The following is an 18,867-nucleotide window of genomic DNA, read 5'->3' on the forward strand; positions in this document are numbered from 1 at the left end:
TGTCGGAGGCGACGATCTCTTTGATCTTGAAGCGGGATAAGGACCCACTGCAATGTGGGTCATATAGACCGATCTCACTCCTCAACGTAGATGCTAACTTACTGGCAAATATGTTGGCTACGAGGATTGAGGACTGTGTCCCGGGGGTGATTCACGAGGACCAGACGGGATTCGTAAAGGGTAGGCAGCTAAATACCAATGTGCGAAGGCTCCTAAATGTGATTATGATGCCATCGGTGGAGGGAGAGGCGGAGATAGTGACAGCCATGGACGCGGAGAAGGCCTTTGACCGAGTAGAGTGGGAGTATCTCTGGGAAGTGTTGAAGAGGTTTGGGTTCGGGGGAGGGTTTATTAGTTGGGTCAAGCTCCTGTACAGAGCCCCGGTGGCGAGTGTGGTCACGAACCGGCGGAGGTCGGAGTATTTCCGGCTGTATCGAGGGACAATACAGCCCCCTGTCCCCTCTGCTGTTCGCATTGGCAATTGAACCTTTGGCCATGGCGTTAAGGGAGTCGGGGAAATGGAAGGGGGTGGTTCGAGGGGGAGAGGAACATCGAGTGTCGCTGTACGCAGACGACCTGTTGCTGTATGTGACGGATCCAGTGGAGGGGATGGTTGAGGTCATGCAGATCCTAAGGGAGTTTGGGGACTTCTCGGGCTATAAGCTCAATGTGGGAAAGAGTGAACTCTTTGTGGTGCAGCCGGGGGATCAGGGAAGAGGGATAGACGACCTACCGTTGAGGAGGGCGGAAAGGAGCTTTCGATACTTGGGGATTCAGGTAGCTAGGAGCTGGGGGATACTGCACAAACTTAATTTGACGCGGCTGGTGGAACAGATGGAGGAGGATTTTAAAAGGTGGGACATGTTGCCACTCTCGCTAGCGGGCAGGGTACAGTCAATTAAAATAGTGGTCCTCCCAAGGTTTGTTTTTGTGTTCCAGTGCCTTCCAATTGTGATCACCAAGGCCTTTTTTAAGAGGGTAGGCAGGAGCATTATGGGTTTCGTGTGGGCGAGCAAGACCCCGAGGGTAAGGAGGGGGTTCCTGGAGTGTAGCAGGGATAGAGGAGGGTTGGCGTTGCCGTATTTGGGTGGCTACTACTGGGCAGCCAACGTGGCGATGATCCGTAAGTGGGTGATGGAGGGAGAGGGGGCGGCATGGAAGAGGTTGGAGATGGCGTCCTGCAAAGGAACGAGACTGGGGGCGCTGGTGACGGCACCGCTGCTGCTCTCGCCGACAAGGTACACCACGAGCCCGGTGGTGGCGGCAAAGCTAAAGATCTGGGGGCAGTGGAGACGACACAGGGGAGCGTTGGGAGCCTCGATGTGGTCCCCGATTAGAGATAACCATCGGTTTGTCCCAGGAAGGATGGACGGGGGGTTTCAGAGCTGGCATCGGGCAGGGATTAGAAGAATGGGGGACCTGTTCATCGATGGGACGTTTGTGAGCTTAGGGACGCTGGAGGGGAAATTTGGACTATCTTCGGGAAATGAATTCAGGTACATGCAAGTGAGGGCGTTTGTGAGGCTGCAGGTGAGGGAATCCCCGCTGCTCCCGGCACAGGGGATTCAAGACAGGGTGATTTTGGGCGTATGGGTCGGGGAGGGCAAGGTGTCGGCGATATACCAGGAGATGAAAGAAGAGGGGGAGGCTTTGGTAAAGGAGCTGAAAGGTAAATGAGAAGAGGAGCTAGGGGAGGAGATTGAGGAGGGGCTGAGGGCTGATGCCCTAAGTAGGGTTAATTCCTCTTCCTCGTGAGCCAGGCTTAGCCTGATACAGTTTAAGGTAGTTCACAGAGCGCATATGACGGGGGCGAGGCTGAGTAGGTTCTTTGGGGTGGAGGACAGATGTGGGAGGTGCACAGGAAGTCCGGCGAACCATGTCCATATGTTTTGGTCATGCCCGGCACTGGAGGGGTTCTGGAGGGGAGTTGCGGGAATAGTATCTAAGGTGGCGAAAGTCCGGGTCAAGCCAAGCTGGGGGCTAGCACTATTTGGAGTAGTGGACGAGCCGGGAGTGCAGGAGGCGAAAGAGGCTGGCATTCTGGCCTTTGCATCCCTAGTAGCCCGGCGAAGGATCTTGTTAATGTGGAAAGAGGCGAAGCCCCCCAGCGTGGAAGCCTGGATAAATGATATGGCAGGGCTTATCAAGTTGGAGAGGATAAAGTTTGCCTTGAGAGGGTCTGCGCAGGGGTTCCACAGGCGGTGGCAACCGTTCCTAGACTATCTCGCGGAGCGTTTGATGAAGGTCGCACAGCAGCAACAGCAACCCAGGGGGGGAGGGGGTGGGGGGGAGGGGGGATATCTTTCGGGGGGGGAGGGGGTGAAGGAGGGAGGGAGGGGGAAGGGGGGGTTTCCTTGGGGGCATTTGAGCAAGAAAACACATGAATGATCTGGAAAACTGACATGTACGGGAGGAATCCAATGTACAAAGTTCTGTATCATATTGACTTGCCATGTTCATGTCTTGCTATGCGAGCTTTCTTTCTTTTTTGTTACTGGGGGCGGAGGGGGGGGGGGGGGTTGTTTGTATGGTTGAAAATGTTGTTAAAAAACTCTTAATAAACATAATTCTTTTAAAAAAAGATAATGACCTGAGGTGGCGGGCTGCGGGATCGACTGGTAAAGTGTTGGCGAGAAGCTGCTGTTGATTGGCACGTGGCTCGGGCCGCTGCACGCCTGCCTCCTCTGATTCCGGAGCTTCTCTTCCCTCCTCCACTTGGCACGTCGATTTGAAAACCAAACCTTGAGGCGAGAAAGAGAAATGCAATTGCCCGGAGCGGTCGCAAAGCGTCGAGGGTTTGGAGAATGACGATCATGCTAAACGCTCTGGGCTGGGATTTTCTGCCCCCAGCCCCCCCCCCCCCCCCACCCCCTCCCCGTCCATCCTCGGCAGGTTCCCCCGCGTGGACGCGGCATGCTATTGCCCGCCAGCAGGATATTTCGGTCCCACCAAAGACCGGGGCGTTTGCATGGATTGCCTGTCCTCGTTGCTGGAGAACCCACTGCAGAGGACCCGGGGGGGGGGGGGGGGGTCCGATTCGGCGGGAGTGGAAAATCCCACTCAGAATCCAAACGCAAAGGTCTTTTTGAGAAATAACACAGTCCAGACAGCAGAAACATAGTCGTTAACATCGTCCCGTTAATAAGAGAGGACTGACAGGAATCGTCTTATCAATCAATCAGTAAGAAAGTCTCACATTAACGTTGAGGATGTTACAAAGCACTCTGTAGTGAGTGAAATACTTTGGAATTGTAGTCACTGTTGCAACGTACAACATTCAGTAGCTAATTTGCACACTCAGGTTAATGATCAGATCAGCTGGGTGAGGAATCCAGAGGCCCAGGTTAACGCTCTGGGAGACACGGGTTCGAAACCCACCGCGGCAGCTGGTGGAATTTCAATTCAATTAATAAAATCTGGAATTATCAGCTGGCCTCAGTAACGGCGACCATGAAACCATTGTCGATTGTTGTAAAAAAAAATCCGTCTGGCTCACTAAAGTCCTTCAGGGAAGGAAATCTGCCTTCCTTACCCGGTCTGGCCTACATGTGACTCCGGGCCTACAGCCATGAGGTTGCCCCTCTGAAATGGCCGAGCGAGTCCCTCAAATGGGGCTGGACTCGCCAACAATGTTTGCGTCCCGTGCGGTGGTCACGCGGTCCCAGAATAACAACTCCAAGACTTTCCCACTGAATTTATCCGAAGGCAATCAGGCTGCTATTAGAAAATGAAGAATGGGCAGGGTTATGGGGAGAAGGCGGGAGAATGGGGAGTTGTTCATTCAGCGAGCCAACATGGACATGCTGGGCCGAGTGGCCTCCTTCTGCACCATAACAGAATCTGTGATTCTAGAATGGGAGTCGACCTTCATTCAGGCTTTTAAACGTCCACGTTCTCCGTGTCGACCCAACTGCATCTCTTTAGTCTCATGAACATGTGGTTCTCCATAGATTCTGGGAGCCAAAGGCGCTCAGGGTTACGGGGCAAGCTGAAGTTTGGAGCTAAATCACAGATCAGCCATAACATTGAATGGTGGATCAGGTTTGAAGGTCCTCCTCCTGCCCACATGTTGTGGCAGTCTCCAGAAATCAGGTCACTTGTGTGGAACCTCATAACCCATTGGGGGGCGCGGTGGCACAGTGGTTAGCACTGCTGCGTCACAGCACCGGGGACCCGGGTTCGGTTCCAACCTCTGGTCACTGTCTGTGTGGAGTTTGCACGTTCTCCCCCGTGTCTGTGTGGGCTTCCTCCGGGTGCTCCGGCTTTCTCCCACAGTCCAAAGATGTGCAGGTTAGGTGGATTGGCCATGAAAAATTGCCCCTCAGTGTCCAAAGGGCGGGAAGTATGTCGAGGTGGGATGCTTTTTCAGAGGGTCGGTGCAGACTCACTGGGCTGAATGGCCTCCTTCTTTACTGTAGGGATTCTATGATTAATGGCGGGTGAGGAGGAGGTTTGATGTGGGTGGTCTTTTGGAGCAACGTCCCTGCCCTTGAGTCAGGTGCTCTGGGATTGAGTCCCACCCCAGGTTTTGATGGCCAAGGGCACGGCCAAACAGGCCGATTATCAACTTGTAAATCCCTCTGATACATGGCAATGGCGGGCAGTGTGAGCGGGAGAGACACTCCTGGTCAAGCTTGGCTTAGAAAGGAAATTGGATTCTCTATCGCCACTATCCATAGCTCCGCACCACAGCGTGAATGCAGTAGCTACCACAGAAATCTGGACTCCCTGAGAGGCCGGTTGACTCAGTTGGCTGAGGATCAGATGATGCCAAGCACGAGACTCAATCCCCTGTTCTGGCTGTTGATATCATGGCGATTACATTGTTATGGCTAAGAGAAGCAGATGATGGGTATGAAGTGGCTCTGCGCAGGTATAAATAGCGGATAGCTGGGATTGCGTGAGAGATGAGCCGTGAGATTGAACAAGTTGGTAAAACTCTCCCAATGAAGAAATGTTCACCATCCAGCTTGGATCCTATGGCGTGGATTCAGGCACTGCCACCTTGCCCCACCCGTGGTGGCAGTCAGGGCAGTGGGTCAGACCTACCATCGGGCAGAGAATTGAAAGGCAAACATACCTTTAACAGATTGACACTGATGGGTACGACATGGGTCAGATGTAGAGATAATTATTTCTCTCCGTTCCAATGTGTGTTAAGTCCAATCACCACGGCTTACGTAGTGGCTCAGAATTAGGATCTATCAGATCCAGCTCTATTTGCCACACCCTAGACTGCAGCAGAAAGTTGGTGATACCTACGGTGTCACATAACGGCACAGATACATCACTTCTCCAGTTACCTGTATTCTGGCTTCAGGCAGGTCGATCTTAGCTGCAAGCCGTTCTCTGGCAAAGACATCTGGATAGTGAGTGCGTTCAAATTCTTTGAAAGAAGAAAATGAAAGGGAAACGTTAAACTACGCACAGTTGGGATGCTGAAACAGAAAGTGACGGGTGAGAAAAAACCAACCCCGGGGAAATTTAACCTTCTACCACCCGAGCTCCCTCATCGTACCCCAGGAACATCGGCACTGATAGTTGAGAGAAGACCAAGATCTATTTACAGTGAAGAAGAAGAGAAGGAGGAGTAAGTGGAAAAGAAGAACAAGAGTTTAAAGAAGGGACAAAGCAAATATCTATCATTATGGGATGGATTCTCCGGTTCCGCAGCTGCATGTTACTCGACAGCTCACCGTCCACTGGCGGTGGGATTCTATCTTCCCGCCGCTTGTCAATGGGATTTCCCACTGAAGCCTGTTGACAGGAAAAGTGAATCATAATGTCCGGAGAATTCCGGCCTATGACTATGAATGTTTGGGTATGAATTTTCTCCGAGACTCCAGCCCCATCTGTTGGGGTCCCAATGGAGTTACGGAAAAGTTACGAGTGCCGGAGAGGCTCCCAGGACGTTCCCAACACTTATTCATACTTGGGTCGGGGTACCTTTTTCCAACGCCTCGATCTGATCCTGCGTGAAAGATGTTCGGTTCCGCTGGAGTTTCCTCTTCAGCTGCAGGCGGATCTGGGACTCATCGGAATCATCTCCGTTGACGTTAGCCCCGCTGCCGTTTTCACCTCTGACCTCCAGCTGCTGGCAGCTGTCTGTTTGGTGGGTGGGTGGGCGAGGTTTGGGGAAGATAAGGACACAAAGGCAATCTCGTTAAGGCACAAAGCTCAGGGTCAGCCGAACCGCGTATCTGAAATATATCAGACCTCGAGGCCGAGACAGGGCAGGGCTGTGGGAGAGCAGGGCCGATATCTGGGCACCAAATACGTTCATCTGCCAATTGGAAAAGCGGGATGCTATCGGTTAGGATTATATTCACTGGAGTTTACAAGAGTGAGAGGGGATCTCATAGAAACTTACAAAATTCTAACAGGGTAGATTCAGGGTAGATTCACAAAGAATGTTCCCGATGGTGGGGGAGTCCAGAACTAGGGGTTATAGTTTGAGGATAAGGGGTAAACATTTGTGGACTTAAGTGAGGAGAAATGTCTTCACCCAGAGAGTGGTGAATCTGTGCAATTCACTACCACAGAAAGTAGTTGAGGCCAAAACCTTGTGTCATTTCAAGAAGGAATTAGATACAGCTCTTGGGGCGAAAGGAATATGGGGGGGAAAGCGGGATCAGGGTATTAAACTTGATGATCCACCATGATCGTAATGAATGGCGGAGCAGGCTCAAAGGGCTGAATGGCCTCCTCCTGCTTCTAAATTCTATGTTTCTATGTAGCAGCCTTGGCTCAATAGCAATTAAGCTTGTGTATTTTCAACATTTTCTTCTAATCTTCCCTTGGGCGATTGAGAGGTCATAGTGAGCTGCAAACAATGGCCGTGTGACCATCAACTAACAAAATAACTCAAAGGACACTAGTTCAATTAGTATATTCGCTCAGTGAGGGCTGGTTAGCTGAGTTGACTGGAGGTTTGGTCAGAATAGCACATTCTGATCAGGGTCCTTCTTAGCCTTGATCACCACCTTGATCACATTCCCTTTGTCTTTCTGTCCACGACATCTTCATCAATCTCCACCTATCGCTGGCCCTCTATTCAGCCCCACTCCTCCACGCGCCCCCCCCCCCCCCCCCCCCCCCAACACACATCCCCAAACAGTACAAGTCTGATCCTATTTCCAGTTCTCTCTAGTTTTGACAAACAGGCACCCAGACTCGAAACGTTAGCTTCCTTCTCTCTCCACAGACACCTGACAGTCAGACAGAAAATGACTATCCAACACCCCTTTCCCAACCCTCCCTTCCTAACTACCCCACTGTCTACACACACACACACAGAAACAACACAGAGGGGAAAGGGTGGTGGAAAGGGAAAGAAAATATTAATAAAAATAAAAGGATAAGGATCTTTGACACTCTGGAATGACTTCCAGTCAATGTCTTTCTGATGTTCAGGCTGGCGTTCTCACAGAATCATAGAATTTCCAATGCAGAAGGAGGCCATTTGGCCCATCGAGTAGCTCTGGCCCTTACAAAGGGCACCCTACTCAAGCCCTATTTACCCTATCCCCGTAATTTAACCTTTTTGGACGCTGAGGGCAATTTAGCAAGGCCAATACACCTAATCAGCACATCTTTGGACTGTGGGAGGAAACCGGAGCACCCGGAAGAAACCCACGCAGACACGGAGAGAACATGCAGACTCCGCACAGACAGTGACCCAAGCCAGGAATCGAACCTGGGACCCTGCAGCTGTGAAGCAACTGTGCTAACCACTATGCTACTGTGCTGCCCATTTTTGGTACTTCATCCTTCTTGGCTTGAGATGGTTTTCTCTGGCGAGGTTGTCTACTTTCTCTGCAGACTCAGCATCATTTCAGGTTCACAGCAAAGGATGTGCCAGGCACTCACTGTTTTCAGAACTATAGAGCAGGTGTTTCACTTCAGCAAGCATGAAGAGAGAGAGCATTTCTTTCACTTCCAAAGAATAACACTGCTCAGTTCGCTCAGAAACCCTCAAGCAGGAACCAATCACTGACTATTGTCAGGCAGAACACTGTTCCTGGCCTACCCACCAGTTGCCAGCTAACCAATCAAACCGACTCCCTCCACAACCGATTCCTCAGATCCACTCAGTGCCGAGGAGTCTGGCGTCTCCTCTCAACAAACAAAACCTGGGAACACAGTGTCCCAGCAAGCAGGCTGTTTCAACTTTGAGCCTTCTGCTTAAATGTACCCTGATTATAGGTCCAGGGACCAAAATGATAAAATAAAATAAATGGGTACAAAGAAAATAAACAGGAAGGACTTTACACTATCTATATTCTATTGGCTCGCAAACCTCCTAAGGCCTTGTTCACTGTGAATCAAGGCAAATAATCAGATTTAAAAGGAAGCCTTGCATTTATGTAGCACCTTTCACAGGGCCTCATTTTAAGATCTCCTCCAAAAGGCAGCCTTCCCTCTGTATTGCGTTGGGAGTGTCAGTATAGAACTTTGTGCCTGAGTGTCTTAAGCCAACAACCTTTTAGATCAGAGGCATATGTTCGATCCACTGAGCCATTGGGGGCATTAGACCCCGGGAAGAGTGAGCACATCCATCAAATGCATTCTGGTCTACAAAACAGATGCTCTCATGCAACATGCTGTTTGCGTTACCTGTGCTCCCTTGCCCCGTTACCGAGCTTCCCTGGTACCAGCCTGGCCGACCGCCCCAGCTCCCTGTCTGGACGTTCAACATCCGTAGCTTGTCGTACATCCCATCAGCTCCCATTGGATGTTCCTCAGTGGCCAGGGTGCGCAAGGCTCCGCTCGCAGACAGAACCTGACAGGAAACAGGAGAAAAGGCATTCCAGCAGATGTCTAATCAGTGCGTTCTGAACACAACAGGCCGGTATCTAATCGACAGCTTTGAGTGGTTTATCTATAGAGTAACCGAGACACAAGGGTAGGTTAGAAGCTGGTGTCTAATCAAAGACTTCAGATGGTTTGTACCTAATTTAATATATAAATATACACATGACTGCGCTAATGGTGGAATGGAATCTAATTCGTAGAACCATAGGATTCCTACAGTGCAGATGGAGGCCATTCGGCCCATTGAGTTGCACCGACCCTCCGAAGGTGCACCCAACCCAGGCCAACGTCCCCACCCTATCCCCGTAACCCAGTAATCCCACCTAAACCTTTGGACGCTATGGGGCAATTTATCATGGCTAATCCACCTAACCTCCGGGGGGGCAATTCTCCGATATGGAGGCCAAGCGTTCGTGCCATCGTGAACGCCGTTGTGTTTCACGACAGCGCGAACAGGGCCCGGGCATGACCTCTTCTGGCTTGCTAGGTTGTTTCAGTTAAGAGTCAGCCACATTGCTAATCCTAACCCTAATGTGGGCCTGGAGTCACGTGTAGGCCAGACCGGGTAAGGACGGCAGATTTCCTTCCCTGAAGCGATATTAATAATAATAATAATAATCTTTATTGTCACAAATCGGCTTGCATTAACACTGCAATGAAATTACTGTGAAAATCCCCTAGTGAACCAGATGGGTTTTTAGCAACAATCGATGATAGTTTCATAGCGAGACGAGCATTCGATTCCAGATTTTTTTATCAACAGAATTTAAAACCCGTCAGCTGTCACGGTGTGAATTAATCCCATGTCCCCAGAGCGTTAAAACTGGTCTGTGGGCTGCCAGTACAGTGAAATGACCACAATCCACCCTTTCCCCATATTGAGATATCAGGAAGAACTGGCAATTAAATAGCGCTTCTTCCAAAGATCTTCAACCAGCGATGGACTTGGCATGCGTAGTCACTGTTGTAATGTTGGGAAAGTGGCAGCCAATCGTATACACATCAAGCTCCCATGAACGGAAATGTGACCGTGACAGGATCAATTTAATTTCTGGCGCTGTTGGGTGAGGGGTAAGTATTGGCCAGGGCCTTGAGGAGAGCTCCCATGCTCCTCTTTGAGGGCTGACAAAGTCTCGGTTAAAGGCCTGAAGGTTTCTACCTGGAAAGGGAGAGTAGAGCAGGAACTGAACCGAGCACCAACGACGCAGATACAAAAGCACGTTTACTTACCTCAGTCATCAGATCAGTGAGAATGTTTGCAAGCGGGAGATTGGACGATGTGTGGCAGCCTACGCGATATCACCTTCAGCAGACAGACAACCATAAGGAGCGACAATAAGCTTCCTGACAACTTCTGATTCTCTCTGCCAGTCACATGAGTAATTGATGCTGGTTCCTTCAAAGCTGGAGACAGAGGGAAAGAAATTAAGGTTGATTATTCCTTCAAATTATCATCCTTTTTTTATTAGACAATTGTAATTTTTCCCTCTTCCTTTTCTCATACTATTTCCATGAGCAACATAGTAGGGATATGAAGCGGCCTGGTGGTTAGCACTGCTGTCTCACAGCGCCTGGGACCCGGGCTCAATTCCAACCTTGGGTCAGTGTCTGTGTGGAGTTTGCACATCCTCCCCGTGTCTACGTGAGTTTCCTCCGGGTGCTCAGGTTTCCTCCCACAGTCCAAAGGTGTGCAGGCGAGGTGGATTGACCGTGAACAACGTGCAGGGCTACAGGAATAGATGGGGTTGCGGGGATGGGGTGGGCGAGTGGGCCGAGGTAGGATGCTCTATCAGAGGGTCGGTGCAGATTCGATGGGCCGAATGGCCCTCTGCACTGTAGGGATTCTATGGAAAAACTCAGCCGGTCTGGCCGCATCTGTAGGGACTGAGATAAGGAGGAATTTCTTCAGCTAGAGGGTGGTGAATCTGTGGAACTCTTTGCCGCAGAAGGCTGTGGAGGCCAAATCATTAAGTGTCTTCAAGACAAAGATAGATAGGTTCTTGATTAATAAGGGGATCAGGGGTTATGGGGAGAAGGCAGGAGAATGGGGATGAGAAAATATCAGCCATGATTTAATGGCGGAGCAGACTCGATGGGCCGAGTGGCCTAATTCTGCTCCTATGTCTTATGGTCTGTTGTCTTATGGACAAAAATAATTTAACGTTTCGAACCTATTTGACTCTTAATCATAACTAAAGAGAGGGAGAATGTGTTAGATATTATAGTGTAGCTGAGAAAGATTGTAAGAAGATGTAGCAAACTTAAGAACAAGAGGTGTGCCGACATTGAGCTCAACAGCTTTGAACTGACATCTTTCTCCTCCATTTTAAACCCCCTTTTTTTAATCCCATACATTCACTGTTTTAATGTCAATCATAGAATTTACAGGGCAGAAAGAGGCCATTCGGCCCATTGAGTCTGCACCGGCTCTTGGAAAGAGCACCCTACCCAAGGGTAACACCTCCCCCCTATCCCCATAACCCAGTAACACCACCCAACACTAAGGGCAATTTTGGACACCAAGGGCAATTTAGCATGGCCAATCCACCTAACCTGCACATCTTTGGACTGTGGGAGAAAACTGGAGCACCAGAAGGAAACCCACGCAGACACGTGGAGAATGTGCAAATTCCACACAGCAGTGACCCAGGGTCGGGATCGAACACGGGCCCTCGGTGCCGTGAGGCAGCAGTGCTAACCACTGCGCTACCATGCCGCCCCTTATTTAGGTCATTTATGAATGTTTGGCTGAGTTTCAAAACTAGTGTTAACTCAGCAGGGGGTTGGTAGTTCACAGTATGATTGTCAGTTGAAAAAGGCTATTAAACGATTGGCTGTCTTTGTGGGGTCGAATAGAAGTTTTTTACGTTTACATGCCTTGTATGCTTGTCATAGATTATCATAGATTTACAGTGCAGAAGGAGGCCATTCGGCCCATCGAGTCTGCACCAGCTCTTGGAAAGAGCACCCTACCCAAGGTCAACACCTCCCCCCTATCCCCATAACCCAGTAACCCCACCCAACACTAAGGGCAATTTATCATGGCCAATCCACCTAACCTGCACATCTTTGGACTGTGGGAGGAAACCGGAGCACCCGGAGGAAACCCACGCAGACACGGGGTGGATGTGCAGACTCCGCACAGACAGTGACCCAAGCCGGAATCGAACCTGGGACCCTGGAGCTGTGAAGCAATTGTGCTAACCACAATGCTACCGTTCTGCCCCAAATGTAAATGTATTTCACTGGGACATCAACTTCCCTCGGGCTCCCAATGTAAGTCATTAAATGGTGACTCTTGCTCGTTGACAAGTTACGGGGTCCTCTCACCCCCAACGCCTCTGCCAACCCTCCTTCACACCTCTTTGTGTGTCATTGTCTTCATCACTGGGGAGAAAAAATAATTTGTTGTGGGGGGGGGAGATGGGGGTAGAGTGAGAGCTTGTACCCAGGAGCAATATATAATGCGCCAATTATGGTCATCAAGACACACCAAGATGGAGCTTGGCTGGTAGTGAGAAAGGCTTCCCCTGTCAGGAGTCTTCCTCCCTCCATGCTTTGCCCCTTAGAGTTGGATGTGGTGGGGAAGACACTGTTACCCACCTCCCTCTGGATTGTGCCTTTGCAAAGAGGGTCAAAAAAGAGATGCGTTACACATGGGGAAGGGGGCCAACACCCTCGCTTTTGCTTCCCTCATCGCACGCCGGAGAATCCTGCTCGGCTGGCGATCGGCAGCACCACCCACAGCTGCAGACTGGCTCGCCGACCTCTCGGAATTTCTCCACCTGGAGAAGATTAAGTACGCCACCCGAGGGTCAGAGGAAGGCCTCCTAAACGCCTGGGGGCAGTTTGTCAGCCTGTTCCAGAGCCCGTTCGAGGCCAGCAACAACCAATAGATGGGGAAACGGGAAAGTTAGAAAGAAAAGGGTGAGAAAAAAGAGAAAGAAAGACGGGGAGGGGGGGGGAGCGGAACCATAGCAACGCGCAACCTGGGGGGAGGCAGATGAGAGAAGGCTGGAGAGACACAAAAGGGACAACGCGGGAGGGAGGGGGTAACGTGGGAGGGACCACATGCCGAGCCAGATGGTGGCAGAATGTAAATAGGAGAACTCAAGGGAAGGAAAAGACAAACCTCGCTGTATCGTACAATGAATAAACACGGCCAACAATGTACATAATTGTTTATAAAGATTTTTGTTAAAAGGGATGCAGTGGGTTTTTGTCGAGGTTCATCCCGAGCAGCTCCGCGATGTGGGGCAGGTGTGCTGTACGGGCTGTCCCCAGGAAGGTGCACCGGGACGAGCATCAACTCCAGCCGGAGGCCCATCAACTCTGCGAAAGGCCAAAACGTTCTGGTCTTCCTGGGCAAAGCAATGTGCTGGACCGCGTGTTGCTGATTGGCACGTTCTAAGGTCTGGAGTCACGTGACGAGGGATGCGCCAAACATTGGAGAAAGCCGCCATCTTAGGCCTTTCAGCCATTGTACTCTGAGGGGTTGGAAACTGTATGGAATCCCTAGGGTCGTATGCCTGACATGGATTGAATACTGTACATATTAATATCGAAATTGTATTGAAGCACCTCAGATTGGAACATGCTGTACGAAAAAAGTCCTATTCCATTGCACTCCATTTAATTTGAAATGTTTTTGGTTTATGCTTTTACACACATCAAGAGTAAAGTACATTTTGGGAGAATAAAATGATGGCAATCGGAACAAATTATCCACGGTTCCCTAACGAGGGTCCCTTTGCCACTGAGGGACCAGAAATCAGCCACCTTTCTCTCTCTGCTAGCTAAATTTGAATCAGAGGAAAGTTCATTAATTTGATTTGATTTATTGTCACATGTACCGAAGTACAGTGAAAAGTATTTTTCTGCGGCCGAGGGAACGTACACAGTACGTACATAGTAGAGTAAAAGAATAATCAACAGAGAACATTGACAAATGGTACATCAACACACGGTGATTGGTTATAGAGCGGAACAAGGGGCCAAACAAAGCAAATACATAAGCAAGGGCAGCATAGGGCGTCGTGAATAGTGTTCTTACAGGGAACAGATCAGTCCGAGGGGGAGTCGTTGAGGAGTCTTGTAGCTGTGGGGAAGAAGCTGTTCCTATGTCTGGATGTGCGGGCCTTCAGACTTCTGTATCTTCTGCCTGATGGAAGATTAAAGTGAATATTAAGCAAAAGCGAATTAAATGGGTAGAATACAAAAGGGAGGCAGCAAGCTTCAGTTACATAGAACCTTTGCCAGATCCCATCTACAGCCTCACGATCGGTTTTCGGCACCATACCTCAGGCCAGTATCAGTGACGCTGGTGGGATTGCGAAATTCGCCTGCGTATTAACCGTGTTGGGTTTCAGGGCATGTTTCATGAAACTGAATATGTGATTGAGAGGGGATCCAATCAAATGTTTAAAACAATAAACGGATTTGACACAGTGGGTATAGCTTTAGGTAAACAAAGGTAGTTTTAAGAGATTTATATTTGTATTGGTAAGCAATAGAAAAAAGGTACGCTTGTAAGTGGGTTTAACTTAATGTTTCTGTGCAGGAAGGCACCTATAGTTAGATTCATGCTGGACAGAGGTGTTTGTGTGTGTGGGGTTTGGTTGCAATTCCAACTGTAATTGTATTGCGCTTAGAGAGGGCTACAGTGTAAAGAATAAAACAGCCAGCAGAGGTGTGTGGGTATTGCTTAGCAACTGGGGCCTTGTAAGGTAGAGACGCTATTAGTTTTTATTTTAGCCAATATGATTGCAGATTTGGAGATAGCTAGTGAGAGAGAAGGCAGCTCTGACAGCTCGGCAAGAGTCACTTGGTTTTAGACGGCTAGAGCGGGAAATCTCTTCTGTGCTAGAAGAAAAGCCATACCATGGAGTAATGGTTAAGAATGCAAGTGCAGGGGCGGCCCGGTGGTGCAGTGGTTAGCATTGCTGCCTCACAGTGCCAAGGACCCGGCTTCGATCCCGGCCCCGGGTCACTGTCCTTGTGGAGTTTGCGCATTCTCCCGAGTCTGCGTGGGTCTCACCCCCACAACCCAAAGATGTAGGTGGATTAGCCACGCTAAATTGCCCCTTAATTGAAAAAAAAGTAATCGGGAACTCTAAATTTATTTAAAAAAGGAAACAAGTGCAGAGATTCGAAGAGCAGCTAGTTAAGGAAATCAGAGAAATGAAGAGAAGTTTCCGAGAGGTCTGATGTTAAAGGTACTAGAACAATGAACTGTTCAGCAAAGACAGACAGAGCTGAGAAGGCTGAGACACCAGAAAGATATCTGAAGTGGTTTTCAGGTTTGTGGGAGTTTATTTCAGCCTGCGGAACATGTTGAAATAACTATGGAAATCAGTGGCTGGGCCTTGGAGTTTGTGTAAAGGCCTTTAAGACAAAATAAATCCGAAAAGGGTGGGTGGTGTAAAATCTCGGACTGAATTCACTGTTAAAAGTGGAGCGGAAGCTTTGCTTAACAGTGTCATTTGGAAAACCTGGTCTGGATTTCGGACTGCAAACCGCTAAGGGAAAGCATACTTGTAAGAGAAGATGCTAAAGTGTGTTTTTGGGAATGGAGTTTGAAAGCTCTCACATGACAGTCACCTGGAGGGGTTCCGAGGAGACATCCACAAACATTCACTTGAGGTTCAGAGTGGAGAGTGTATTTGCCCACTGTCATCTTGTGTGCTTAAAAGGGACTTTGTGTTTTGAGAGCATTGTATAATAAGATGTTCTTTGTCATCCAACTTAATCCTAAAACCCGTGTGTAATCGTTAAACTAAGGGGGCAGTAAAGGTGTATTGCATCATAATCCAATTTTTTCATGGTTTTTTAAGAAAATATTTTATTCAAGACATTTTCATATATACACACAGAAAAGCAGAACAATGGAATAACTCAATAAACAACCACACCCACCTGCCCACTTGATGCCAAACCTGCTTCCCATACCACCTTTCCTATTTTAACCCCCTTGCCCCCCCCAACCACCACCTCCCCTTGCTGACCCCTCAATCCTCCTTAAAGAAATTGATGAATGGTTCCCACCTCCAGGTGAACCCTCTGCCGACCCTTGCAAAGCGAACTTGGCCTTTTGCAAACTCAGGAATTCTGCCGGGCTGCTCACCTACTCCCCCGCTTTCGGCGGCTCCGAGTCCCGCCACCCGAGCAAAATCCGTCTCCGGGTTATCAGGGCGGCAAAGGCCAAAACGTCGGCCTCTCTCACCCCCTGGACTCCCGGGTCTTCCGACACCCCAAATATCGCCACCTCTGGACTCGGAAACACTTACATACCCAGCACCTCAGACATCACGCCCAAGATCCCCTGCCAGAACCCCTTTAGTCTTGGACACGCCCAAAACATGTGAACATCATTCACGGGCCCCCGGGCGCACTGCCCACACCTATCCCCGACCGGCAAAGAACCTACGCATCCTTGCTACCGTCATATGAATCCTATGTACCAATTTAAATTGGATGAGGCTTAACCTCGCACATGACGAGGACGCATTCACCCTCCGCAAGGCTTCATTCCAGGTCTCAGCCCCCTCCTCCCCACCCAGCTCCTACTCCCATTTACGCTTAATATCCCCAACCAGGGCTCCCTCCCACTCCACCAACTTCCTTATAGATTTCCGACAGCCAGGGGGGTCAGCCCAGGAAAGGACGGCACCTCTATCCTTACAAAGTCCCGTGCCTGCAGGTACCTAAAGCCATTCCCCCTGGGCAACTCATTCTCTTCCTCCAGGTCCTCCAGCCCTGCGGATGTACCCCGTCAACAAGTCCCAGAAATGCTCAATCCCTTCCTGCTGCCCCCCCCCCCCAAACCTCACATCCAGCCCCACCGGCACAAAACTCTGGTTATTGCAGATCGACACCCACACCGAGGCACCCTCCAGCCCTAAGTGCAGCCTCCACTGCCCCCTCGCCCTTAGGGCCGACACCATCACTGGGCTCACGGAGTACCTGGCCTGAGAGAACGGGAAAGGCGCCAACAACAAAGCTCTCCCATTTCTTTACCATAGCAATGATAGCCGTCCAATAAGAGCTCATCATGTTCAGCAACGCCAGCCTCTACCCTCTCGCCCCCGCTGCAGGAAAGCCCTCCACGGGTTCGTTCCCTGCCCATATAACCCAGATATCAGCCCATTGACCCTCCTGAAAAACGACTTGGGAACAAAGATTGGGAGGTTCTGAAATACAAACAGAAACCTCGGCAGCACGGTAATTTTCACTGTCTGCACCCGCCCCGCCAGCGACAGGGGTGGCACATCCCCCCTCTTAACGTCCCCCTTCACCTGATCCACCCGCAGAGACAAGTTCAGTTTATGCACCTGCGCCCAGCTCTGCGCCACCTGGATACCCAAACACCTGAAACCCACCCCCACCACCCTAAACGGCAACTTCCCTCGCCAGCCCCTTGATGCCCGAAGCGCTATTGCCAATTGCTTTATCACCAAGGCGAAGAGCAACTGGGGGCGCGGGCACCCCTGCCGCATCCCTTGATGCAGCCCGAAGTACGCTGAACTCACTCGGTTCGTCCGCCCACTCGTCGCCGGCACCTTGTGCAGCAACCGGACCCAATCCGCAAACCTCACCTCCAACAAATACGCCCACTCCACCCGATCAAACGCCTTCTCCGCGTCCATCGCCACCACTACCTCCACCTCCTGCCCCTCCGAAGGCATCATGATTACATTGAGTCGCCTCCGCATATTCACCGACAACAGCCTCCCCTTCACAAAACCCGTCAGATCCTCGCCGATCACCCCCCCCCCCCCCCCCCCCCCCCCCCCCCCCCCACCGACACTCACACACAGTCCTCGATTCGCAATGCCATGCCAACACCTTTGCCAATAACCTGGGGCAAAATTCTCCCGAAACGGCGCGATGTCCGCCGACTGGCGCCCAAAACGGCGCCAATCAGACGGGCATCGTGCCGCCCTAAAGGTGCGGAATGCTCCACATCTTTGGGGGCCGAGCCACAACATTGAGGGGCCAGGCCGACGCCGGAGGAATTTCCGCCCCGCCAGCTGGCGGAAATGGCCTTTGTTGCCCCGCCAGCTGGCGCGGAAATGACATCTCGGGGCGGCGCATGCGCGGGAGCGTCAGTGGCCGCTGACAGTTTCCCACGCATGCGCAGTGGAGGGAGTCTCTTCCGCCTCCGCCATGGTGGAGACCGTGGCGGAGGCGGAAGGGAAAGAGTGCCCTCACGGCACAGGCCCGCCCGCGGATCGGTGGGCCCCAATCGCGGGCCAGGCCACCGTGGGGGCACCCCCCCAGGGCCAGATCGCCCCGCGCCCCCCCCAGGACCCCGGAGCCCGCCCGCGCTGCCTTGTCCCGCCGGTAAGGTAGGTGATTTAATTTACGCCGGCGGGACAGGCAATTTATCAGCGGGGCTTCGGCCCATCCGGGCCAGAGAATCGAGCGGGGGGGCCTGCCAACCGGCGCGGCGCAATTCCCGCCCCCGTCGAATATCCGGTGCCGGAGACTTCGGCAACCGGCGGGGGCGGGATTCACGCCAGCCCCCGGCGATTCTCCGACCCGGCAGGGGGTCAGAGAATGTCACCCCAGGTGTCCACATTCAATAGTGATATCGGGCAGTACGACCCACATTGCTCCTGGTCCTATTCCCCCTTCAAAATCAGGGAGATGGAAGCCTGCGATAATGTAGGGGGAGTTCGCCCCTCTCTCCCTCGCTTCATTATACGCCCTCAGCAGCAGTGGCCCAGGTCCACCCCAAACGGTTTATAAAACTCGACCGGAAACCCGTGCGTCCCTGGGGCCCTCACTGCCTGCACCGTCATGCCATCCATCACCTCGCTCAGTCCATTGGAGCCCCATTCCCTGAAACAGTCCATCCTCCACTTTGGGAAACTCTAACCCATCCAGGAACCATCGCGTCCCCTCCTCCCCGGTCGGGGGCTCTGACTCGTAGAGCCTCCTATAAAAGGCCTCAAATACCCCATTCACCCCCTCCATCATCACCTTACCCTTACCATCCCTAACTCTACCAATCTCCCTCGCCACCTCCTGCTTCCTCAACTGATGTGCCAA

General features: G+C 51.2%; 1 protein-coding gene across 1 annotated transcript in view; it reads right to left on the reverse strand.

The window, feature by feature from the left end:
* Nucleotides 1-18,867, reverse strand: part of LOC140403956 (paired box protein Pax-6-like) — an 82,331-nt gene that overhangs the window by 25,030 nt on the left and 38,434 nt on the right. The window contains exons 2-7 of the mRNA XM_072492245.1: nucleotides 13,868-13,975; nucleotides 10,045-10,218; nucleotides 8,617-8,782; nucleotides 5,947-6,105; nucleotides 5,304-5,386; nucleotides 2,591-2,741 (exon numbers count right to left, since the gene is read on the reverse strand). Coding sequence (XP_072348346.1) covers nucleotides 2,591-2,741; nucleotides 5,304-5,386; nucleotides 5,947-6,105; nucleotides 8,617-8,782; nucleotides 10,045-10,053 — 568 coding nt within the window. The 5' untranslated portion in view covers nucleotides 10,054-10,218; nucleotides 13,868-13,975. The remainder of the gene's footprint in view (nucleotides 1-2,590; nucleotides 2,742-5,303; nucleotides 5,387-5,946; nucleotides 6,106-8,616; nucleotides 8,783-10,044; nucleotides 10,219-13,867; nucleotides 13,976-18,867) is intronic.

This window comes from Scyliorhinus torazame, chromosome 29 (genome assembly GCF_047496885.1).
Source record: "Scyliorhinus torazame isolate Kashiwa2021f chromosome 29, sScyTor2.1, whole genome shotgun sequence".
NCBI lineage: Eukaryota > Metazoa > Chordata > Chondrichthyes > Carcharhiniformes > Scyliorhinidae > Scyliorhinus > Scyliorhinus torazame.